General features: G+C 36.6%; 1 protein-coding gene across 4 annotated transcripts in view; it reads right to left on the minus strand.

Annotated features, from left to right (window-relative positions):
- Positions 1–1,091: 1,091 nt before the first annotated feature.
- The window catches only part of ZDHHC14 (zinc finger DHHC-type palmitoyltransferase 14), a 109,115-nt gene continuing 84,040 nt past the window's right edge, over positions 1,092–26,166 (minus strand). For 2 of the 4 annotated variants that reach the window (XM_065631402.1, XM_065631403.1), the window contains exons 4-9: positions 25,640–25,777; positions 21,650–21,698; positions 16,444–16,546; positions 14,548–14,657; positions 11,185–11,287; positions 1,092–2,337 (exon numbers count right to left, since the gene is read on the minus strand). In XM_065631402.1, coding sequence (XP_065487474.1) covers positions 1,936–2,337; positions 11,185–11,287; positions 14,548–14,657; positions 16,444–16,546; positions 21,650–21,698; positions 25,640–25,777 — 905 coding nt within the window. In that variant the 3' untranslated portion in view covers positions 1,092–1,935. The remainder of the gene's footprint in view (positions 2,338–11,184; positions 11,288–14,547; positions 14,658–16,443; positions 16,547–21,649; positions 21,699–25,639; positions 25,778–26,166) is intronic. The other 2 variants (XM_065631405.1, XM_065631404.1) reach the window with 1 other exon arrangement.

Genomic DNA, 26,166 nt, shown 5'->3' on the forward strand with positions numbered 1-26,166 from the left:
TACATGTCAGCAAACTGGTACTGCAGTTTGGCTGGTGGAAAAGAACTTGAGATGGTCCCAGCTTCAGGAAAATGCTGGGAGGGTGGCTCCAATAGCTGGGACAGACTTGGCTGCCAGAGGTCCTTTGGTGGACCCATTATGGCAGTTACAGGCAGAAAGCGATGCTCTGTTCTACAGGCTGAATTAGGTCAAGGCTAGCATCATCTATTATAGAAACAGATGGCTTATGAAACCTTAGAGGAGTAGGGGTTTTGTCAGCATCTTGTCTGATGCTTCAGCAGCATAGGCAACTGATTTTCTGCAGGCTGATTGTCCTCAATTTCAACAACAGAACTAAAAACGAGACGATTTTCAGCTTCGTGTCAGTGAATGGCCGTGGTGAACAATACAGAACTGTCATCACATTTCTTAAGTGGTGAACACTTTCATGCCACAGAAGCATCAGATAAAGCACATTCTGCACTTAGTTTGTCCTGAGAAAAAAAGAATCCAGGTTCCACATCCTGAAAAGCATGGTAAATACAGTATTACAGCTATTAAAATTTCTTAGCTTAACTAAGGTTCTATTCAGCTATCACGAAGAACAATTATAAAAATCTCTTCACCCTTTTCATTGTGCTTTACTTAAAAAAACAAACAGAAAACAATTAGAAGAATTCTATGAAATCAACATTTTCATTTAAAATATCAAGGGACAAATACAAAGGAAGGATGATAGCTAGGGGCAGCTACAGTATATTGTTAACCATTTAAGACTACTCCACTAAGCTTTCTTTGTCTTGAATTTGAAACCCCTCACCCTTTAGCCATATCATAAGAACACAGATTTACAGTCCAAGCAAAGGTTAACTCTGTTGTTTCCAAATAAAGACTTCTTCTGTTTCCAAATAAAGACTTCTTATGAGAACAAATACCATCTCAAACAAAACCATAAGAGATGCTGAAGCAATCCTAATTGTAACCAGCTCTTCCTGCATAGCTCTGGTTTCATTATGTAAACATATTCCAGTCAAAGCTTTACAAACTATGTCAACATTTCATGATTTCCCCCTTTTTCCCCAGGAAACTGTGCAAGGATAAGTGCACACATGTCCAAGAAATAGAGGATGTCATTTTATTGGAAGTCCACAGGTAATTGTATCACATTAGGGAGTGGAAGAATCTCATGGTATGGCACAACACAATACCTCACTCTAAACACTTAAACAGAAGGTTAAATGATATGCAACATGATCAAATCAGTAATTGTCCATCTTCTAGGCACCACTGATTAATTTAAAATAAACTTTAATAAGTTGAAAAAATAATATAGTCCATTAATTTGTTTGTTGCACTGTCTTTAAATGAAACAGCACTTTGAAAGTCACAAATAAAAAAGCAGCACTTTCTCTTAATACCAACACCACTGTAACACATACTGTAGCGTGGCATGCAAATCCATATCTGCAGTCTTTTTTATATATTAACAAATGGAATGATAATTTTCTATCTCAAATATTAGTAGCATAACATGTAAGTGCAGATCATTCTGGCCACAAGTGTGGTAAGCCTTAACAAGTGTGTATTACAAGAGCATAGAACACAGAGCATGACACTTACATCCAAGAATCTCTCTCTTTTGTACTGTACATGGTGTTTGTTACAGGCTGACTTCCAACTTGCTGTACCCAAGCTTCAGGAGACAAGATTATTGACCATTTCTGGTTTTGCTTAAAAACAAAATGCAGTCACCATCAAAGCACAACCATTAACAACTTGGTCAAAAAATGCCATAGCTCCATGGAAAAAATAACTTGTCTTTTTAGTAGACTCCATTACATGATAAAGTTTCCATTATAGGCATGTTACGAAGTCTTACAGTGGTATTGCAGCGTCATTCCTGTTAAGAGATTTGTACAGACACCAAGAAACGGTGCAATGTTCAAAAAAAGCTGTTCAAACTGAGCTAAGCTTCACAAGACCACGTACTGAGTCTTCATGCAATGAATCCTGGCTGGCTAGACTCAGGACGTGCATTGTATGGCTGTGTGCAATAGGGCTTCCACTTGGCAGCATCCCAGGGGGTGACGGAGCTTCTTCAGGAGTGAGAAATTGATGGCCTTCGTGTTCCTCTTTCAGTGGTATCATGTCTGTCAAACCTGTATCTGATGTGAGATTTGGCATAGAAGATGGTGGTGTTGGCTGCCCTAGCGTTAGAGTTGCACAAGGCCCACTGATAGAAGTCTTTCCTGGTAAAGGTAGCTCCTCACTAGTTATGCTTGGCTCACTCTGTAGTAGGGGCGTGGCAGCAGCCTGCAAAACGAATTTAGTGCTCTGAATGCACTGATCTTGGTCACACTGTAGAATGGAAGGGTGTCAAAATTATATGAGGCAAACAAAACAGAGGGAAAAAAAGGAGAATATGGACAAAAAGGTATGGAAAATAATGGGATGTGAAGAGAAAAAAGAAAGCCATTAGTATCATTCCATGGTTAGCCACCCAAAAATCCCATTGCATGCTGCCCAGGCACAAAAGAAAACAAAAGCAGCATGCATAACTGGATTACTATCAAAGTAAATCATGATAACTGTCTACAGTGTTCACTTAAGGGTTTTGGTAATGTCTAAACCAGTATTTTGTGACTATTGTAATTCAAATACTTCGCTTATTCTTGTTTGAAGCCATTTGGAAACCCTACCTGCAGAGTCCGTGGGAAATGAACTGCATCGGACACCTGAAAACCACCCTGATTCCAGGTGAGGTGAATCACTGCCACACTCCTTTTACCTGAGAGCAGCGAGCAGTTCAGAGAGGGGCCCAGAGGCACAATTCAGGCATCTTTCCAAGTTGGAAAACCTTAAGCAAGTGTCTTTTTCAATTGGTCCTCACATGTAGGAATTAAAGAGCTACAGAAGTTTTCCAGAACAAGAACTCCTTTAATGCAGGTGGTTTTATACAGATAGAGTTGGCAATGCAGCCTCTATGAGCAAAAATTTCCCCTCTCCCACTTTAATGCATTATATATACACTCCAGAGAATATACTGTACTACACTGAGTACTCTAGAGGATGTGTAGAAATTAGGCAGCACTGCAGATGCATTAATTTGATATCAAAATTTAATTATTTTTAGGTTGTTTCTTGATTAATTTAATCTCAACAATGTGAAGAATCAAGGTACCAAGCACAAGTTTTCTGGCAAGCACTTTCACAATAACAAGCCAAATTCAGCATTACATAAATCCAGTTAAGCTCAGTGAGTATTACCAGGAATGCTTTTGGCTCTACATCATTCCTAAGAACGGTTTATGCAAAATTATCATTCATTCCTTGAAATGACAAGACAGGTAGGTGTTTCAATAATGTCCAGATAGCCAAGTGGGTAGTATACCTACTGCCAAATTAAGTTTCTTTAATGTAAACTGGCATGAGTTTTGAAAGCTTCCAATGACAATATATATTTAATTCACAGCCTGATCAGTTATCAGTCATCTGCAGATTTTCAAAATCCTATTAGGTTCACAGTCGCCATACTATTGTCCTGCTGTGCAAGAGAAACACTCCAGTCAATGAATACAACTATATATCCAGTGCAGCAAAGAAAATTTGGAAGCAAGCAAGCAGAATAAAAAAAATACATCCAGAGGCGAGACATGCCTATTCACTGTTGTTATTTCAAGGATTCTGTTAAAGCAATATGTTCTACACCAAATTATTGAAAGACATTACAAATCCAACTTCTGTTCAAGATATTCCCAGTCATAACCATTCCTACCAATATTACAGCAGTTCCCTTAAATGCCCCTTCAAGCCACTGTGATTTACTCTATGAAAATTCACGGAAAGACTTTTGCTTCCTTTATTGTATGATGAAAAGTGTCACTATGAATGCTTCCTCTGATATTTTCAGGTCCTCCAATTCCACCACTGAATAGCTCAATGATGAATGCACATACATTACATCCAGCAAGTGTGCAAGGAGACTATTTGGTCACAGTAGACAGGTAGTATTTCAAACAAAAAAGTGGTTTAGGACTCCCAGATGAACTTTTTGACATGCCGAAGTCCAATCCTAACTCAGTTACGTATTTTCCAACACTTATGCTTTCAGGAAGATAAATGCACTGACTTCCTCTTACATAAATTGAGTTCATATATGTTGCAAGCCATTTTTCACCAAACAATTGAAGTGGTCCCATATAATTTCACAGGGATTACTCACTGGCTTAAAGCCAAAATCTTGTATAAGTACTCTACTAAGAAGAAAACTGTCATCATCTTCTACAGTCAAGCTTTCAATTAGTAGTTCAGCATGAATAACTCATTCTTGATTAAGATACTGTTATTCACACCCACTTATTTCAATTAAACTATAGCACTTCAACCCACCTTACTATGCAGACTTTAAAAATCTGTTAACTGAATTTTCAAACCTTAAAAAGACCCACAAAATCCATCTCTGAAAAGCAGTAGCCAAAGAATATGTTAAATAACCAAGGGATGCCTATAACCACTGTGGTACATTGAAAACAAATAACATGAGCAGCTGACTTATTGCTTTAGTGAAGCTTCAGCACTGATCTTCAAAAGGAAATCATTAACCTGCTCCAGGTAACACAAGTACACCGCTTTAAATTAGCTAAAGGTAAATTACTTGAACGCATCGTATAGTCTGAATTCATTTTCTTCTTACTGAACTGTAGTGCATCTCAGCTGAATCAATATAAAAAATATAAAGTAGCCTCATAAAGCTCCCTTAAACAGAGCGTCATAAAATTTTTTCGGGTGCTGTGTATCTCTTCTTCATTTCTCATACACTTGTCACTTCCCTAAAGCCTCTCCTCTTATTCAGATATATTTCAGGGGGTTTTTGTTCTATTTAGCAGTTACAAACTATAAATAACTTAGGAAAATACAGGCTGTAAATGGCTTTCAAAAGTGACTAGAGTGGCTTTTATACTAGGAAAGGTAGATGTGTTCAATGAAGCTCTCAAAAACATCTGATAAAAACAACACATACTATCCAGGTAGACTATTCTTGAGTCTAAACAGCAAACAGAAAACTAAAAGGAAATGAGATTTGTTTATAGGGCTGGCAGGGTGGTTTTTCCTTGATTCCATGTCTTGCTCTTAACGAAATTAAATTTAGGGTCAAAAGCCTTAACAGCTATTAATCACATTAATTATTAAACACCAGTATTTCAAATGAAATACAGAAGTCTATGATTGTAACAAAAAGGAAGCCAAGTACTGAAATCTAAATAGCTAAAAATCTACTGTAGAAATTATTCCACCAGTATCTTCTTATTTCAGATCTACTGATTTTATCTTCCGCTTACAATTTCCACTGTTTCAGAGGAACAGCAGATTCTGAAGGTAAGACAAGTTTAATAAGTTCTACAAGTACAGAAGGTCAATTATAGATGTGCACAGAAATTTTTAGCCGTCTCTCTATTTATTTTCACATCAAAAGGCACAAATTAAAGAAAATTAGACAAAACCTAAAATTCTGTGTTTATTTCAGGAATAATAAATACAAACAACTAAGGAAACAATATTTTAGGTTTTTTTCTGAAGAAAATATCTTTTTTTCTAACCTACACAAAACATACACGTTAACATAGTTGTACAGTTGTACATGGCAATATATTTTTCACATTTCTAATGCCAAAGCCAGAGATTATACACTTTGAATTTAAAATTAACCTTGTTAAAGATTTTCTAAACACTAGTAACATTAAGGAATTGTTAGTTCTCAGAAGGTGGGTAAAGAAGGTTGAATGAACTCAGCATCTCTGAATAAAGTAGAAACGACAAAAATTTCGGAGGAGCCTGACAGCACTGAATGATAGTGCTATGAAGTAACAGAAAGAATGCTGAAATACCATACTAGATGGATACAATATGTGGGTAAAAAGCGGAGGGATGAAGGTGTAAAACTGTTCCCAACAGCTGTAGGATTTCACAGTCAAAATCATGGTGTTGCAGATACTGTGCAACAACTGAGCCACAAACCCCACCAAGTTAATGGCTCCACTAGCAAGTAGTACAGTGCACCAGGAGCAGATCTAGCAAGAGAAACGCTTCTGAAGCCAAAGTGTAAACTATACTTGTTCCAGGGATTTTACTACAGACTAGCTGCTGTTTGTTCTTACAGACTGAATGTCCGTGAATGGTTAGAGCATGTTGGGTGCATTCTGGGAGCACATCTCCTGAAAAAATATCTAGTTCATCTGCTCTGTGAAGTGAACAACAATGCAGTAACCATGCACAATTCAAAGAATTGCTTCTAAAACATACCTCAATCCAAAGCAAAATGCTGAAGTTGATTTACTGCCTGTGTTCTTAATCCATTTTAACTGTGAAGCAAGACGTTTTAATGAAAATCCTCTATCAACCTTGACTGTATCCTTGTTGATCCTTGTATTATCACAGTAGAAATGTTTAATCCTAATGATGAGAATAAGAAAAGCAAAGGAGAAAGAAATCTAGGATGGTCAGAGTTGATATTCCCTGGATCACCTGGATTCCTGCTTTCAGGTCAGTGCTAGAAATACTGATGTGAACATTTGGGAGAGGACTTTGCTGCATGTCTCACTCATAATGAATGTTGTGCATGCACTATTATGGTTCCTACAATTTTCAGTGGCACATATCAAGTAAGAAAACAAACACTAACTAAAGAATTGGTATCCAGGAAAGGGAGAACTGGAAATAAGGGAATTTGGCACATAAGGAGCTACCTAAGCACTGAGGAAGAGATGCCTAGAATGCAGAAGTACAAGCAAATTTCTTGAAAACAAATAAATAAACCTGTCCTGAAACAGAGGCAAGATAGAAGTAAAATCTGTCACTTTATAAGGAGTTAGAGAGATGTCAAAGTAAAAATAAAGCAAACTAATTCCTCTTTAAAAAGTGCATGGAGCGAGATGGATTCTGTATTCCTTCATAATACATTACTAAATAAAACACCCTGTATCAAAACCCAAGAATCAACTCAGGCTTTTAAGAGAAAGCTAAGTACTACAGAAGTGCAGATCTAGTAAATGGTAGCTGATGGGTTTATGGTGAAATGAGAACTTTTTTCCAGAAAACGATGAAAATAAACCTTAAAATGAAAGAGAATGAATAAAATACAGAGAAAATAATGATTTCATTATGGGTCAGATACTGTGTCTCAAGCAAAAAAAAAAAAAAAAATCTTAAGAATGGAAAGAGAGATGCTTGGGCAAACTAATGAAAAGCTGCTAAAAATAATCAGCAATAAAATGCAACAGTGAAATACTTCAGAAATATCAGATCATTAACTCCAAGTGACCATGCTTGTCACTTGGGTAAGGATAATTAAGAAGCTGGCTAACAAATTTACCAGATTAATTTCAAATTATATTGGAAAAGACATTGGGAAAAAAAAAAGTGCTTCCAGCCTTCAAAAAGGTAAATCAAACCTCAGGTCTTAGTAAAATAAGGTAGATACTAAGGACAGAACAGGAGAAAGAGTTCTTTTATAAATATCTAGAAAAAAATGGTCATAGTATGGGTCTACGAAGCACTGATTATAGCAATGACCCTGACTTTGAGATTGTGACAAACCGAGTCAGTACCACGAGTAGGGTAGTTCCTATATGAAATATTCGAAGTCTCAAAGGCAAAATTACCACAAAAGCTGTTAAGTACAAAACCAGTGCCACACAAATGGCATCCTGAATAAGAGATAATGTATTGCACTTAAAACAAGTGTCTGGCAAGTTTAAACTCAGTCTGATTTTTTTTTTCTGAGGTTAAATGCAAAAAGGATGCTAAACTAAAAGATATATTAACCTAAAGGAAAGCAAAATATAATACTAAGCAACCTACAGAGAGATTTAAAGAATGACCAGAGGCTAGTTGGTTGAGGCACAAGAATTCTATTTAGAAAGACACAAGTCACCGAGTAAAAAAATTGAAGGAAGGAGAGAGAAAGGAAGAGGGAAGGGAAGGAATAGGAGAGGCCCAGTGTGAGAGTAAATGCTTATTAAAATCTTCGTTTAATATCAATGCTCAGGAGAGACATTTTAGCATATTATATGGATTAAGTAGTACATAATCTAGAAATTAATATTCAAAGTAGAGATAAGAAGATGTAATGTATTCTGGAATAAAATCCAGGGAGACACAACACAAAGGTGTACTGGAACACACTTCAGATTTCTAATGCATTATTTCCTGCACTCAAAAGAGTTGCTAACATAGTGTAATTATCTTGGATGATGTATAAATGGCTAAACCTCTGCCATTTAAAAAGTATTTAAGGACTAAGACCATGATCTACACATGCTCTTAAGTCAAGGAATTTCACTTTGCCTGTCCTTATCTGAAACCATAATAATACAAGCTGCAGTACCAGATACGTTCCCATCAGACTAGCCAGTTCTTTGTGGCCCACCTGCTTTGGCTCCAAGAAAGTGTTTTTCATTTTATGCCGCCTCTGCCTTTTTTTCCAAGAGGTACGCAACCTTCCAAAAAGGAAGACTGAATCATATTTCAGATTCTGCCTAACCTTTGTCAGGGAGGACACAAGAGAAAAAGGAAACCTTTTATTCCACAAAGACTTTCTCGCTATTCTTTTGCTTCCACTGGTGTCTTGGGCTAGAGCTAGTCTATTATTTAAAACATCAACCACCAGGGGAAATTTTGATGTTTGAATCTGAACTTCTAACAAGAGGGATTCTAGAGAATCTTGCAGAGATTCCTCCTCTAAAAAACAAACAAAACCCAACCAAACAGAAAATAATAATAATAAATTATTATTATTATTAATAATAATAAAAAACCCCCAACAGGATGCTGCTCCATGCCTTTTTATACTTCTTTCATAAAGTGTACTCTACTGCCTTTTACTCAAAAAACTGCAGCAGTCTTTTTCAGGGGAGAACAAGTGAATAGCTAGTGCTCCCAGTGCTCGTGTTCCCAAACTTCTTCAGAAGAATCTAAGAGCGTGTACTGGGAAGAAATCTGAGAGAAACAGATACTGTAAAGCCTGGAAAAATACTAAGGGTCACTTCTTCATGGGAAAAAGGTTTAAATAGAATGACGAAGTTTTACTTGATTATTTCTGTCTAAATTTAAATCAGAACAGGAAATCCAGTAACTGAACAGAATGGCTGACACAAACTTGCTAGTGGTAAGGTGGATTAGAAAAAAAAAGTCTGTTATGTGGATGAGATTGAGATTTTAACTGTGAAATAGGGAAATCAGCTTTATTGTTTGCTGCTTTATGAGACAGGAGAGAGGGAACCTTCAAGTAGGTACAGAATCTACTGAGTAGAACACAGAAAAAAGGAAATGTGAAACAAGAACAAATCAGAGGCAAAGTTATGTGCCACTGCATTGCTGCCAGCAGGAAAAAAAAATTATAATTTCTTATGCTTCAAACAACTCAGGAAAGAATGCAAGATCTTAAATAGGAAAGAGAAAATGTGCTAGAGAGACTGTGAAACTAAGCAGGTCTTTAACAGTTTGCAACAGAACTCAAGGGAGAAATTTTAATGCTGATAGCCAGCTGCCACTAGAAGCCAATTGGTCTTGGATATAGACCAGGAATAATACCCGGAGAAAAACAACTCACAGTATTAAAGATATTCCTCCATTTTTCAAGCCTTTTGTGAGAGATCACTTTCAGAAATGAAAGCTGCACATTTCCAAGTGACTCTGACAACTGTTAAAGAACCCAAGCTTTTCCCAGCTTTAGTAATGTGATGTTCTAGGATATAAGAAGTTCAAATCCTTGAAGAACTTGCATATTTACAGCTATTACACTCTAAAATCACAACAGCTACCTATTTCACCTAAACTAATACCATAACAGATTTCTCCACTTCTAGAGACAAATTTAGTCAATTTGCTATCAAACTGGCAGAAGACTTTCTCATTACTATTCAGTAATAATCACAGTGTCTTCTTACAATGCAAGCATAATTCTTGTAATGTTAAGATAATTTAATTATTGTGGGTTAATGATCCTCAAAAAACCAGAAGACTTGACAGAGTCAGAAAGCTTGGGTAATCCCTGAAAGACTTCAAGCTATTTCTAAGGTTTGCTTACTCCTTTTTTTTTTTTAGCCTCCTTTTCTCTTTTCAGAGTTAGATTTTTTTTTAAAATTTTTTTGAGTAAAATTAAATTTGCATGGAGCATTACCTTGTTCTGCACAACTACACCTCACAGAAGATTCAGAGTTAATACTGCGTCTCCTATACATTTTCTCATTAAGAAGACTAACAAATCTTTTATTTAATCCTCATAAAAAAGAGTAAAAACAGCTCAGGAACTACAGCAAAATTTTTATACCAGTTTATCAGTGACAGTAAAACTAATCTGTCTGGGAAGAGTGACTCTCTTCTTCCTTTGTTCAAAAGAAAGGCTGCATTATGTCAGAAGGCCTTGTGGCCTCCTCTTTTTTGGCAAAGGGAGGGTGTCCATAACTAATGGCTTCTTTGACAAAGTCTTAGAACCCATATAATATGAAGGTATGTGGATAACAATTCAGAAATAGGCACATTTGTAAGATGCTTGCCTTTGGAAAAATATCTCTTTCCAGTACTTCTCTTGTTCTTGGCATTGGAAATCCTATCTTCCACTATGATAGCCAATGCTACCAGCAAAAAAACAAAGTAAAAACTATTGGCACAGTTTCAAAGATGTCTAAAAAGCTTTTGTTGTAACAATCCAGTTGCCATTTTTTGTTCATTGGAAGTTCAGTATCCTCCTGCTCTTTCTTCAACACACTTCTCCCCTAGAAACTCCCCTTTGTTCATCTTTGCTTTTTAAAACACATTAGTCTATGCAAAACCGCAGTGTACAAGCAAAGGAGGAAACAGAGTATGAAGGAAAATGACGAACCAGAGCAAGTCCATGTTACTTGAATATTCCAGTTCGAAACACAGCAGGTGTCAACAGTACAAGTCAAAATGCCAGTATATTTAATAAATCAAGTGTAGAAAAGCCTCTTTTTTTTTTAAGAATCCATGAGCAATAACTATTACACTGTGTGAAACATACATTAAAAAGGGCTTTGACTTTTTTTTTCTTTACTGTTAATAAGCAAGTAATTCCACCCAGAGTATCAGCTGTATCCAGTTAGTTATTACTTGATTAGTTCACATGAAAGTGGAGAAGGAAAACAATCACAGGAATCTTGCTGAACAACACTATGGGATGATTCCTACCATGTTGCTCTGAGATTGTGTGGCCCCATACATAGTAATGCCATTTGATGGTCCTGCTAATTGTGGTGTATCTGGTTGTATAAATCCTCTTCTGTCAATTAAGCTATGAAATAATAAAAATAAAGAAAAAATAGTTAGAGATATTTCTGATCAAAACCTACTTTCTCTCAACAAAAAGAGAAAAAAAAGAGTCATACAACAGACCTTCACCTCACCAACACCTTCAAATGTCCCCTTTTATTCAGCTAAGTACAAGACTTCATTTCTATTCATCAGCAAGGCAATTGGTTCCTTGGAATACTACCTGCCATACAGTCAGACATACTGCTACTTTTCTGTATTTTTATCATAGACAAAAGATTTAGAAGCTGACCAACAGATACCACAAAACTAAGAATTTTAAACCACAGGTGTGAAAACAAATTACAAAACTCACTAGTGCACTTTGAATCAGTATCTATTTTGAGGGTTCTTTTGTTATCAAATTGTGCACCTCAAAATTAAAGGCAGGGAGGGAGGGGTAGAGAGGGAAGGAGAGGAAGGAGAGGAAGGAGAGGAAGGAGAGGAAGGAGAGGAAGGAGAGGAAGGAGAGGAAGGAGAGGAAGGAGAGGAAGGAGAGGAAGGAGAGGAAGGAGAGGAAGGAGAGGAAGGAGAGGAAGGAGAGGAAGGAGAGGAAGGAGAGGAAGGAGAGGAAGGAGAGGAAGGAGAGGAAGGAGAGGAAGGAGAGGAAGGAGAGGAAGGGAGGGTTTTGTTTAGAAAACTTTTTTCCAGATGTTTCATGAGAGCAACCTAACACTGCTCACAGTGCTCCACTATTCTTACCAAAGTGAGGCACTCATAGATGGAAATAAGAAATTTTAAGAAAATGTTTCATGGAGAAATTAATAAAAATAAGTAAAAACCTACATAAGATTGTTTTTAAAATAAATAGAATGGAATCATCTGACCTAGCTAAAGATTTTGCTAAAATTCCACATACGTTTTTACTCTCAATTTGAGAATTATAAACCACACTTAGTTTATGGTAGTTCATACTCATAAAAGGCTGAATATACAGACCAAAGTACTATATTCTACATGTGTATTAGCTCATATCACCTCCATGCAAAAAAAAACCCCAACCACACCAAACTACCACCACCACCACCAGCAAAATAATAATAATTAAAAAAAAAAAAAATCAAATTTTGACTGGAGGGTTTATAGTTCCTGTTACTAAGACAAAATGACAGGAATGCCTTAAAACACCTCAGAGCTAAAGTCAGCACAGAATTGGTTTTATTTGCTTATTTATGGGACTTCTAAATCTGCTAAGTGTCAAGATGGCATCAATTTTAAAATATAAGAACAGGATGCATAGAAAAAAAAGGCATTTCCCCTCTCAATAGTCAATGAGGTTTCCACCACTCAGAGACCAGTTCCAGCTCTGCTCAGGAAGGCCCTGCAGAACAGGTTTTTATGTACATTCGAAACACTTAGAAATTCACCTGAGATTGCAGTCCGCCATGTGGAAAGCACTCCTTCAAAAATCAGATGCTTTAAAATAGGTGTATGATTTATTGTATCAGAACACCAATTTAGGCCTATGCTGACAGATATGGATCAAATTAAGATCTGGAAGTTACTGTTGAGGACATGTAAAATGTGTTCTGAATTTGGTAGCATAGGTTTGAAAATGAGAAATATGATCTTTAACCGTAGGGAGAAAAGTCTGGATTATTTACAGATCCTCCCTTGATCTGCATTCCATTCTCAGAGGCACCTGAGCATTTTGAATTTCAGGGTTTGATCACTACTAAACCACTTTACCAGAATTTAAGGAAAAAAGTAATATCTAGTGACTTGGGACACAGCCGAGATTAAAAGTCAAAGAAAACGAGGTTATCATTTACATTTTGCAGTCAGTAAATTTTTACTGTTGGTCACAAAACATCTCCCTGCAGAAACTCTACATATCCTTTGGCATCTAAATAAGTTGCGTTACTATATGGAATTTAGGAAAAAATGTAAAAACTGTTAAAACACAAGAGCAAATGCCAGTCTGGTCTGTTGTGTGCTACTATTTGTATCAGCTTAAGCAGCTATTTCAAATACTGAGAAACATTACGTAGTTTTAATAAAGATTTCAATTTAGAGTCAAAAGAACTTGCAGCATGGCACTGAGTTTTTACATCACATACTTTTATGAAAAGCCAAATGGCATAATTAAAGGGTTGGCTTCAGGTACCATCCACATAGGCAGGAAGCAGAGACAGGGTTACTCTTTCTCACCACAGGCACTACAGTACTAACCCATTATGTGGAAATCTTAATGGTTGTCTCCTCCTTAGGAAAAGACATCAGTCTCTCCTGTTGACCTTTGACTGCTCATGGAAGAGCCACCTCTGATACTCATAATAGCAAAACCAGAAATCCCCACTTCCAGTGAAACACCTTGGCCACTGGACTATAAAGTCATTTACTGTCTTTCTTCTTGATAGTTCAGATTCATAACTACGTTATTCGAGATAAAGCAAAACAGCTTCAACTGATGAGTATGCCACAAAAATAATCTATAATACAAGATGACAGCCACTCTCTAGAGAGGAACTGGGCCTCTATTGTACATGCAGTACACAAACTATCTAAACACTGAGCATTGGAATAAGACGAGAAGTATGTCTTTCCTGCTGCCAGTTTTATTTCTCTAGTCTCAGTTCTGTCTTATATTTTGTTTGAGCTGAAAAGCCATCTGCAGCCTTGAATATACAAATATTTTGGATTTAAAAGGTGAAAATGTATGTAGCAAATATTAATCCATTAAACTTTCTCTGGAACTGCTTTGTTGTAAGACCACCAAATTCAGCTTAATGTATATATGTTAACAGTTGTATAAATAAAGAAAAATCACTGTTCAGTTAAATAAAACAGTTCAGAGTGAAAAGACAAAAGTGAACAATTATCAAACTAGTTGCAGAATTAAGGTTCCTAAATTCTCCTAAATTCATGTCATATCTCTTAGATATGCAAGAATTCAATAAACTTTCAAATCGCCCAACATGCAAAAGCCAGCTACTAGGAATTTTTTATTGCTGGAAGTTATTAACTGCAGTGGCAAAGGTTCAAAGAGCAGATAAACAAGTCTACTTTAATTTTAGATGTCAAGCTTAAATATATTTTACGGGATCTCATCACTAACTTAGTGTAACCACAATTTAACAACTTATCTCTTTATTACTGAAGAAAAACTTAATTAAAGCTTCTAATGGACAGTAAAACACAATATTACTTCTGTGGAGTAAACCCAAGCAATCAGAAAGAATATTTTTTTCATCAAGAATCATATGGTTTCATTTATACTAACAATACTTTTCATACTCTTACCTTGGAGAGAGGGGCCCACAGAGTGCAGCACAGCAATTAGTAAAGATGTTGCCATAACTGTATGGATTATAGTTCTCTTTACCTCTTTTATTTGACCATGATCCTTTAATCTGAAGCGATATGAACAAGATGCATCACATATAATACAATATAGAATATGGCTGAGACAAATTAAGGGTTTCCAAAGCAGCAACATGCTACTTACATCAGATGTAGACCAGAGAAAACCCATGATCACACTTTCCAAATAGCTTAGAGCTTTGGGCTCTTATGAATGGCTGGGCCCTAAAATCTTACAAGCAAGCATATGCTTTAACTCCATAGATTTAGACAACCCAAAATCTCAAAGGACCGATATACTCATAGTAGGAATTTCAGCATCTAAACATAATGGTCTGAGCTGAATTTTACAAGTATTATGGTATGCTCTACAGAAGAGGTTCAATTGCAACAAACCATTAAAGTCAGCCATAGAGGACTTTTTTCCATACTCTTGGGTAAGTTCTCAAGCTGTGCAATACCACATATTATCTTCCCTAATGCCCACAAATGGTTCTAAAATATTATAAAGTGACTGCATTCATTACTACCTTTTAGCCCATATTACTTTTTTTTTTTAGCCAATCTTACTTTTCTGTTTGTGAAATACTTGAGAGGGTGACTAAAATGGCTTAATGTATTCAACTGGAAATGCATGCTTCACATGACATTACTGAAGAGTTTATCTGAAATTCAGACGTGTTACACTGCTGCAGTTCCCTGCTCTGTGAGCTTTGACAATCCAAAACAGACACTTATTTGAGAGAAGGGGGGATGCTGGAAGCATGCTGGGTCCATCTAGAGAGATGATGTTGGCTTAAACCTAATAACTGAGGAATACCAGAGTATCTCATCTGTCTTCTTAATGAGGTAGATTTCTTCAAAGTCAGGTTAGTTGCTTGGATACTTGATGCTGAGGCACAATTCATTCTGAGCCTGCTTGCTAAGTTTTTTCTGGTTAATTGCTGTTTATCCTAAAACTTAATTTTAACCATAACCTTAAACGATTACAAAACCTGAGTTTGACAGTCCCAAAGATGCTACTTTTACATTTGCCAGATAGCTATGAAAAAGGTACAACAAAAAATTACAATAAAGTAATTTTAAACTTGCAGTAAGTTGTTAGATGACTTGCCAAATTCCAGAAAGCTTTTTATACCATTAGTTGCCTAGCTATTTTTATTCTCTCCTTTCATTCATTTTTTATTTCTCCTTTTAGTTAGGGGAGGACACATGAAGCTTCCACACACAGTTAAACATAGTTTCACACCAAAACAATGGAAACCTACATGCAAAATAGGGCAATTGTAGAAATGAGAAAGTTGACCTTTAAATTAATTATATACTCTTTGCCAGAAGTTTTAGGCCTCAGACTGGCAAAGAAATTTCAAAGGAAAAAATAAAGGATGTCATTTTTGTTTTGAGAATTCAACATACTTTGCGATTTTTATAGTAACCTATTGTTGAGTCAAAGAATATTTAGGACTCCCAGTAAAAAAGAGATACTGAAAAATATTTAGTGATTTCCTACTGCATAAAATATACTTGTTTGTCTCCTCTCTTCTATATTTTCCTATTTTAAGATACAGGTGCTGTGGGTGTAAATCATGATGGACACACTATGTAACAAGCACATCTTCAAACCACAACAAATAGCGTCCACAAGATCTCCTCTGGTATTTTGGATCAAGCATGACCAGGTTACTTCCTTTTCTCCTACTGAGGCATTCACAAAATTATGCAGACAGCTATGACTTCTCCAAGAGTAACAGAGAAAAACTGCATACAATTAAAACGAATCATTTCCTCCTTATTACTGTTTAGAAACATACATGTAGACATACACTATGAACTTACGTCTTCATTTGTTGTTTGATTGGAGCTGATCAAATATGTGTGAAAACCTGAGAGGCCCACAATGGACCATACTGAGAAAAAACACACCACAGCTTCCAGCACAGTGATTGAAAGTCAAGGAAATATATGCAAATGGAAAAAAGAAACATTATATCCAATAACGTGTAGTTACAATCACAAAATTCAGGGTCGTCAGCTTATAGTGCACAAGTCCCTTGAGGTCTCTGGGGTACTTCAAAGGGGTCAGCAAAAATTAAACTCAGAAAAGCAAGCCTATTGTCAGTAGGCTTTAGTGTACAGGCCACTGAGTAGAATCTATACCAGCAAATATACCTGCAGATTGAGAAAGGCCATAAACTACTGGTGAATGGTTCTGATCTTAATTGCTGAAATTCAAATTTTCATGTTCACCCTATAAAAGTCATCACACTTGTTGATAAGTAACAGTAAATAATACTTCTGATGGGGTAAGGGGAAGATCAAACACAAGAAAGGTAACCCAAGGCCAGCAGAATGGCAAAGACTGAACAGATATCTTTGTACAAATATTTAGTGCACAATGGGAGCCTTGCACGAGGACTAAGGGTTCTGGATCTGTGCTTGTAAGTATAGCGACAACAGCTGAGGAAACTGCATCTCAGTCATATGTTCCAACTGGTAGAGTTTCCTGTCTTTCTGCTGTTACTGAAGTCAAGATGCTGATAAGGATCCTAACACTAGCAAAGTGCACTACTCAGAGTAAAATACAAAGTCTACTTGCTCTCTCAAGTCCCCCTAATAACTGGGTATAGTCTACATGACAGCTGTGGGGGTGCCTGAATGGCCCAGATTTTGCAAACAGCCCAGAAAACAAATCCTGTCAAGATTTTGAGTGTAAATAGTTGGGGTGAGGTTGAATACTCAACAGTGAGCAGCATTTGCCCAAAACTTATCATGTTAAAGAGGAAGATTGTTAACTCCCAACTCACTGTGCTGCTATTAAGAGTAGCCGAGCAACTACAAGACGACTTTTTGAATGAGGCATCTGCCTGAAGTGTAAGAAAAATCACAAAAAGTAGCAGAAGAGAACTTGAAGTGGGAACAGCAGCAGTCAAAATTTGGTTTGGTAGAGTCTCAAGTCACTCTGCTGGCATCTGCCTGGCCCAGAGCACCCTCCCTTCTCCAACAGCGTTAACAGTCTGCACCCAGACAGCAGACTGCCAGTATAGGGTGCAGCATATAGGGCTTTGCACCTGCGGTACATGTATGTGAGCTTGTGGGGTGCTTTCTCACCTGTGTGTTGTAGGTAGCAGCACAAGGACATGTATAGCAAGAGCACCCACATCTCCAAGAGAGCAGCAAAGGTGGGTACATGTACACTGCATGCGCACTGTAAGTTCTGGGGGTTCAGGTACAGAAAGGTTTTTAAACATTTTTGGGTCTTTATTAACGTTCCTTCAGTGTCTAATATAGCCATTTATCTTTTGTATTACTGATATTGACCCTGAGTATATAATTATCCAGCAATCAGTGATCTATATGTCATTAATGAGTCAGTAAACAGCTTCAGTCCTGATTTGGTTTGAACTACATCAACTGAGTGGTTTTGCAGTGCAAGACCAAGCTTTACCTATTCTAATTTCCCCCATCTGCAACAATGTAGATTAAAAGCACAGACCTACGTTCCTTGGGGTAGTATAAAAGTTAAAAAACAGACTGCACTATTAGGTTTACTGTTACTTTTAAGCTTGCATCTTTCACTCATTTTTTCACTTTCAAAATACCTGTGTTTTCACTCCTTATAAACTGCATAACCCAAATGCCATAAAGAAGGAACCAGACTTTAGAAAGTGAGATTATATACTAGGGAAGTCAGCCAGCACTCAGTGTTGCATAATTACTACAGTTTATATAATTCCTTTAGCTCTAAAGGAGTCATCATCTCAGCAATAAGACAATAAAGTTGCTTCTAAACTTTATATAATCAAGCATAAAGAACAACTTTTTACAGATGGCTTCCTGCCATAGTTCTTTATTTATATGTATTTTTATTTACACACAATAGCCATGAACTCAGAATACATCTGCTTTGAGACTTATTTCCTACAACACTTCAATAGTAAATTCTTTTTACAGAACATGAATCAACAGCAGAAAAGGCTTTGATTCTTAGAAAAATAGATATAAGAAATCAGTAGGACAAAGACAATGGGAAAAGAATAGGATAAAAATAATCTGTGTATTAACCATATGCCAACCTTTAGTGAAGTCAGTTTCCAAGACATCATCAACTCAATATATTGCAGGCCAAGGACGCGACCTTAAAGCATACGAAAACATCCTTATCACTGAACCTATCAATAGAAGAGAAATATGACAGCTCTTCACCGTTATACAGAGACACAGACTGGAAAATGCATGGATGGACAGAAGTATTTGTGATAAATAATCCTAATATTAGTTAACAGCAGAGTCTTGTACTGCAGGTCTGCTCTCACCTAATGAACTGGGAAATATCTGTATTGTCTGTATAACTTCCCCTAGAATGTCCTTCACTCAGAGTGGTGAAAAAGCCAAAAAAGAGACATTTGCTTTCTGGGTAAATCTGCTCCAAAAGCAGCAGGATGACCAAAGTGCCTTGCTGAGCAGCATGTTCACTATTGTCTCCCTCTCTTCTCCTCCTCAGACGATGTGGAGTCAAACCAACACAAGACAGGAACTCAGTCCCAGTTGACTGTGCAACAACCACAGCTAAAGCACGGAGAATGAAGGAGGATGGATGAGGAAGCAGACTGTTGTCAGCAGAGGATTCAGAAAGGTGTAAAAGAAGGAAACAGCCCCAAAACATAACACACAATGCAAATCCACCTAACTGGGCTTTGAGAGGCTAGAAATCGCAAGGGAGGCTGCAGATGAGCACTGCTGGGTAGAATCTACACACCAAGAATAATGGGAAGAATCACCAGGTCAGACAAGGGGAACCTGAGAGGGAGAAGGGCTCCCTGCAACCTCAGCACACCACTGACAGGATGTTTCTTGCCAAGATCATACTCAAATGGGCCCAGAAATGTGAGTTTTTCCCTCCACATGGTAATTCCTACTGAAAAAAAAAAGGAATTCCCTTGAGTTCAAGACCTGTTTCAATTCCCCACTGAAACAGACTTATTTCCCCAAGAAAGAGACTTCTTTCAGTTCCCCACACCAAAATCCGAAAAGATCTCTAGAACAGCAGGGGAGGTTTGTCAGATTAACATGACACCATTAATTAAACATGAGTCCATTAATTAAAAACCAAACACAAAAAAGCAATATATTCTCAACATAAAGCATAACTTACTAGCATATGGTATAACACTCCCTTGGTATCTTATACAGCGTTGTTAGCAAGATAGAAATGGCAATGTTCTCTGTGCCTGAATTGACTGGCTTGTTCTAAAGCAGTATTCCCAACACTATTTGGACAATTTCATTTTTTACTGTTAGGAATTGTAACCAAGCTGTTACATTGTCCAACATATCACTACCAAACCAGCCATTTCTACAAGGTGCACAACTGAGCCTTTTAAAGCACATCACTGAATACAAATTATGAATAAGCAATCCATTGTTCAGATGCATAATCAATTACCTTTGATTTAAGGACAATTGAAAGCTATTATCAGTTTGAAAATAGTTTGAAATAAACATCTTTTGTAAGAAGTGATTGTAATTACTTTAATTGGAAGCTATTGTGCTATTTAGAACAGTTTGTTTGTGCTTTGTAAAATTATTTGTACCAAAAAATTCTGAACAGTGGGTTTGTTTAAAAAGGGAGTTTACTGCTCAGTGACATTACCTTTTGTGTGTGTGTGTGTTCATCAGGTATCTACAGAATTTGGAGAATTTGATACTTAGAAAAACTACCTGGAAAGAGAGGTCTGTCTTTATGTACAACTCTGAATAACAGAGTTTGTTTTTCCTATTCTTCTCTGGAAAAGAGCAAAGTGCGCGAGGCACAACGGACAAAAGACTTTTCCTTGGCACAAGTATGGGAAAGAATTATTTTTATAGTATCTTTGTGTGAGTTGTAAACTGCTTGTTCAGACACGAGCCATTCAAAATACACACACAAGGAGTGGGAAGCTTAAAGTCTCTGCGGAAATATAAGGAAGAAGCTAAACAGAAGTTATGTCAGCTTCCTATTTTTTCAATTATGTTAGCTACTTTCAGACAGAAGGAGCCTTTTCCATTCTCACCAAGCAGAAAATATACAAAAAGCTCCCATTAAGTGATAAAAAGAACACAGAGTGTTTACAGAATAGAATCACAGAATGGTTTGGGTTGGAAGGCACCTTTAAAGATCATCTAGTCCAACCCCACCACCATGGGCAGAGACACCTTCCACTAGACCAGGTTGCTCAAAGCCCAATCCAGCCTGGCCTTGAATACTTCCAGGGATGGGGCATCCACAGCTTCTCTGAGCAGCCTGTTCCAGTGCCTCACCACCCTTGTTGTAAAAACTTTCTTTGCTATAGCCAACCTAAATCTACTCTTTCAGTTTAAAACTGTTGTCCTGTCACTACAGGCCCTGGTAAAAAGTCTCTCTATCTTTCTTATTAAACCCCTTTATCTATTGAAAGACCACAATGAGGTCTCCCCAGAGTCTTCTCTTCTCCAGGCTGAACAACAGTAGTCCCTGTGTATGCATGTGTGTACTTTAATGTAACTTAACAGAAGTTGACGTTTGGAAATTACTTCTCTAAAACGAGGAAATCGACATTAGAATACTTTCAGGAATTGAACTCTGCAGGGACAGCTTATGGTTTCAGTTGCTCCACAATCTACTTTTTCTATCCTGACAAGATCAGCCATTTTGGATACTTTCTGTTGTAAAAGCAGAAGAATTATTGAATATTTTAAATAAAACCATAGCATGGGTATAGTATCAGACATATTTATGAATTCCACCACAAATGTATGGAGTGTATTTCCATTACACAGGGAAATGACAGACTTTTGTCAAAAATACTACTCTGCAAAATAAGAATAAAAAAACAACCACCACGGGCTACAGTCTCTTGTCTACCTCCAACATGTGGTGATAAATCCTACTGTGCAGGAAGTGATGAAATCATTAACTGATGAAATCCCAAATGCACATAGCCAACGACAGCAAGAAAACAAGCAACACCACATCTCAGATGTTATTTTGCAACAAGATCTACAATTTGTTTCAGTGAAAGGATATCTTGCAGGACTGTCCTTCAGGGCATTGAGGAACCCTGTTTGTTGAGAACCTGTAGAAACAGAACCCAAAAATACCAGCTGAGTAAGAAACTGGACTGCAGGCTGTTTTCACCATAGTTAACACAATTAATATTTGAAGATCAACTGAATAATCATAGAATAGATTTACTAATACGAATCTGAGAATATGTTGCTCAGCAGCAACATCAGAAAAAAAGCTTGGGCAAGTTATCAGGTCTAACATCTGCAGGATATTTTCCCAGTCATACCAAACTGATGCACGCATACTTTCCCATGAACAAGATTTCTGATTATCCTTGTTCTTTTCAGACCTCATATGAAACCAAAATTATAAACTAATTTTTATTTTGAAATACTATTTTTCAAAGCAACTTTTTGACTTGGAAAATTTATTCTATAAACCCAGATTCTCAGCTCAGCTCAGATTCTCCTTTGTTCTGGAAGCAGTTAAAGTTCTCTAGGCTCTAACCCTGCTCCTACTGCACCTGCACAGAAAGCTTTTCTAATAGGTCCTTGTCACCTCTGGAGAAATAAGAGAATATCAAGTACCTGAAAAGATTTCAAGAGCAACATGATCCAATGAATTCGAGATGCAGAAGCATCCACTTGAGTTCCACAACCATGAAATACTAATCAAAAAGGGTAATTTGACAATTTGCTGATTGCAACAAGTTAATTATTTTGTAGAAACTGACTCAATATCATATAGCTATAGGGACATTGTTTGCATTTTACCGTATAATTTAAATTATTTAAATGCATCCCACAACGAAAAATTTCCCCTTAACTGAATTCTTCTGAAGATTCGTATGAAGATAAATGAATCTTGTCTTGAAAACAAAAAAAGAAAAGGGTATATGTGTTTGTATACACACATGTATTCCCTAGACCTGCCTAGTCAATTTTACTGTTTGCCAAAAAGGGCAATTTACTTACCTTGTATTTCTGAGCCTTTTCAGACTCTCATAACCAGTTTCTAGCCTCCAGGCACAAGATTAACGGAACTTCCCCTACCTTCTTACTATTTTTAGGATCCTCAAGGGCAATGACAGCAGATAGGTGTGATCTCTATTCCCTACTGCTGGTCATACTCTTCCAAGCAGTTCTCATAATATCAGAAGGGGAAGGTTCCTCACTGCAAACAGTTGAAATACTGATGCCTCAAAAAGAGCTGAGTAACGCTGTGGATCTCAACACAGACACTAGCACTGAAAATGTGTTGAGCTTAGGGAAATTTGAGAAAATCAATTGCAAGACAATTCCTTGAAAGTATCTTATTTACAAATTCATTTTATCATCTTCAATAATATTATGTGCACATGTTCTTAATCCTGAAAAGGGCAAATTTCCAATGAATGCCTCAGACCACAAAAAACTAAAAAGTTAAGATGCATCTCATATCTTTTCACCACTTAGGCCCACCAAAAATTACAAAAATGCCAGCTTGCAAGATATATTAAAAAATTTGTCTAAATAAAGAGATTTGAACAAACAAATAAACAAAACCGGTTCCCCATTTAATCAACAAGGTCAGAGAAGGAAGTTCTTGATTAGGATGAACCATAAAGGATTTTATTAAATTTTTTGAATGTCAATGCCTACAAGTTGCTATAAATATGTCTCAGTTCCTTCCTAAAAGAATATTGTCAGACAGCATTCAGTCTAACACAGGGTATCTAGAATACAGGTAATCTGGTAGGATCATCTTCCGGTAAGCTAAGAACAGAAGGTGACTAAGTCAGCAGGACTTCCTCTAGAATCAAGAATTTTGCCAGGACTTATGGAAATACATATAGATGACTCCGAAACACTCCAGGAAAATCATAGTCCCAGGTTGAAAAACTGAGACTTTATTCAGATGCACCAACACAAAGCAGTCTATGCCAAGTGCAAAGGTTCATACTAAGTGAGTGAGAATCCTGCTTATTGCTTAGCATCAGCTGAAGAACTGCAGGGCTGCAAAACAACAAAAATGGCTGAGTGGTAACTATAAGAAAAGTATATATGAGGACTTCTAGAAGCATGGTAGGCACAAAAAGAGTAGAGTGATTGATATGATTAAAAGCCTTATTTGTAAATAACTCTTTTTTTGGACACAGTCAAGATTATGGTAGATAAATTTGAAAGCTCGGCTTGAAGCTCAAACATCAAAGAACTAATCACAATTCATACCTGCTCCCATTGCCTTTGAGGACCAAACCAATCTTTAGAACTAAGGAGGTTTTTCCTGTCTCATCCAAGGCAAACAAACCTTCATAGCAAGAATATTTTACAGCTGAAATACTTAGATAATTCATCATTTAACATTTACTATACATTATCTGTAACACCTATACAATGCTAAAGTGCTTCTCAACCACATAGAGTCACAATTCATTTATCTGATCTTTGTCTAGTTCATACTTCGAATCAGGTATGGACACTGTAAAGTTAAAATCCTCTGGATAAATCTACTTGACATACAGAACATGAAATAATTGCATAATATTTGTAATTCATATGCTGAAAACTAAAGAAAAAAGTGCACTGTAGTATTTGTGAAATAAAGGTAAGCTAGCTTCAACAGTTGTTAGACTAGTAATGCTTTTAACTACTGAATTCTAGCAAAGTAAGATGACAGAAACCACCCCCCCATGCTTCCTTCTTAATTGTAAGAGGTGTGTATGTATATACTCATGTATGCCCAAATAAATGTTACGGATTTAAGTACTAATGGAAAGTGTTCTTTTTCCAATAATTACTTTCCCCTTTTTAAACTATGTACATCTTTTCTCTGCTCTTTTGACGGGTATTAGGAATGCTGCATCTGGCAGTGAGAACAACTTGATGATCCAGACCCCTTCAAAATTAAGTGCCTCTAGTTGTAGCCCATGTGATAGATTTCTGAGCTACAGGAGAGCTGCTCAGTGCTCTTATCCTTCTTTTGTGAAGCACAAATAAGAGCAGGAATTCTGCTTTTTAAAATACAGATTTTCCCTGCACAGTGTAAGCAATTTAGGAAACTGAGCACAATGTGGCATATTTTTCAGTAAAAGTCTCTAAATATTGCCATTATCAAGCTAGCTTTATAAATGTGTAATAAACTGAAATTATTACTTCTATCAGGTTTCCATTGTAACATGGAATACAAAGAAATAAAAAGATCACATTTCCAATATTACTAAAGAAATACTGTTCAAGGCAATATCCTATATAATTAGTGAAAAGATAGAACATCTTAAGCCTCCTAGTGATAGCGGGTTAAAAAAAATCCTGCAACATGCAAAAGGTCTTTAAAGACATATAACCTATCACCATAAATTGAAACATCATCATCACATAGGATCTAACAAAATTTGTCCAGTGCATGGAAAAAAGAGACAGTACCCGAAAGAGTCTTGAAAATACCCTTCTCAAACCCAATTCAGAAAACAAAATCAAACTCCTGAATATTCATCTTTGTATAGCTTATCTGTTTCACTCTATTATGAACTGGTTATTCTCAGAAAGTCTATGCAAATGAAAGTAACTTGTGTTAAAAATAGGGTTGAGAAAGATGTAAAACTAAACAGCAAACAACAGAAAGTGTAAAAATAGCTCTACTGCATTTCCTAGTAATTTACCCATTTGGATGGCAAATGACCCATGCTTACAGTTAAAAAAGCACACAGGAGTCCTTCGGGAAAAGGATACTATCTGTATTCTTAAACATACAGTACGTGTGCTGCTTTTCCAATAAATCATCCATAAAAGGACAAAAAAATTAAGAAAATTAACACTGTGTTAAGATAAAGCCAGCGCGAGATCAATAACTAACATGACCAGGGTCTACTATAGACTCGAATGGGACTCACTAGGGTTTGTGAAGCTTCAGAGAAAAGGCAAATAAATAAATAAAGAAATAAATTCTGAATGATCAAAAGATTAACTTAAAAATAAAAAACTCAAGCAAATGGCTACATACGTAATCTGATTTCACCAGCATACTTACGAAGGATGACGTGGGTGATAACGAATGCAAATATAAAGACTGTCAGAAAGGACAGAGATAAAATAAACATATAAAAAAATCTGTAGTTTCTTTTCCCCACACAGTTGCCTACCCAGGGACAGTGGTGATCAAACCGTTCTGAAATGAGAGGCAGAAGAAAAAAAATGGAAAACAATTAATAAAATGCTGTTTATTGGGAAAAAAAGCTCTCTGAATTCCATATTAAAACTTGTGATTTAACTGGCATTTGCAAATTAGCCACAGAGAAATTCTTATTTAGAAAGGAAAAAATAGAAAAGAAAAAAAGGAGTATTTTAATGAAATCTTAAAACTTTTAAAGAAATCAAAGCATGGCTGAGGTTGGCTCCTGTTGAACTAACAGCATCATTGTGATAAATTGCACAATCAGACTAATAAGCATGTATTTATACAGTCACATGGAGCAATACCAACTCAATTGTATTCTATTTTTTTCAGAATAAGGGTTTTTTCTTCCAGTGACTCTTCTACTCAAAACTGTAGTTTCT

Source organism: Caloenas nicobarica, chromosome 3 (genome assembly GCF_036013445.1).
Source record: "Caloenas nicobarica isolate bCalNic1 chromosome 3, bCalNic1.hap1, whole genome shotgun sequence".
Lineage (NCBI taxonomy): Eukaryota > Metazoa > Chordata > Aves > Columbiformes > Columbidae > Caloenas > Caloenas nicobarica.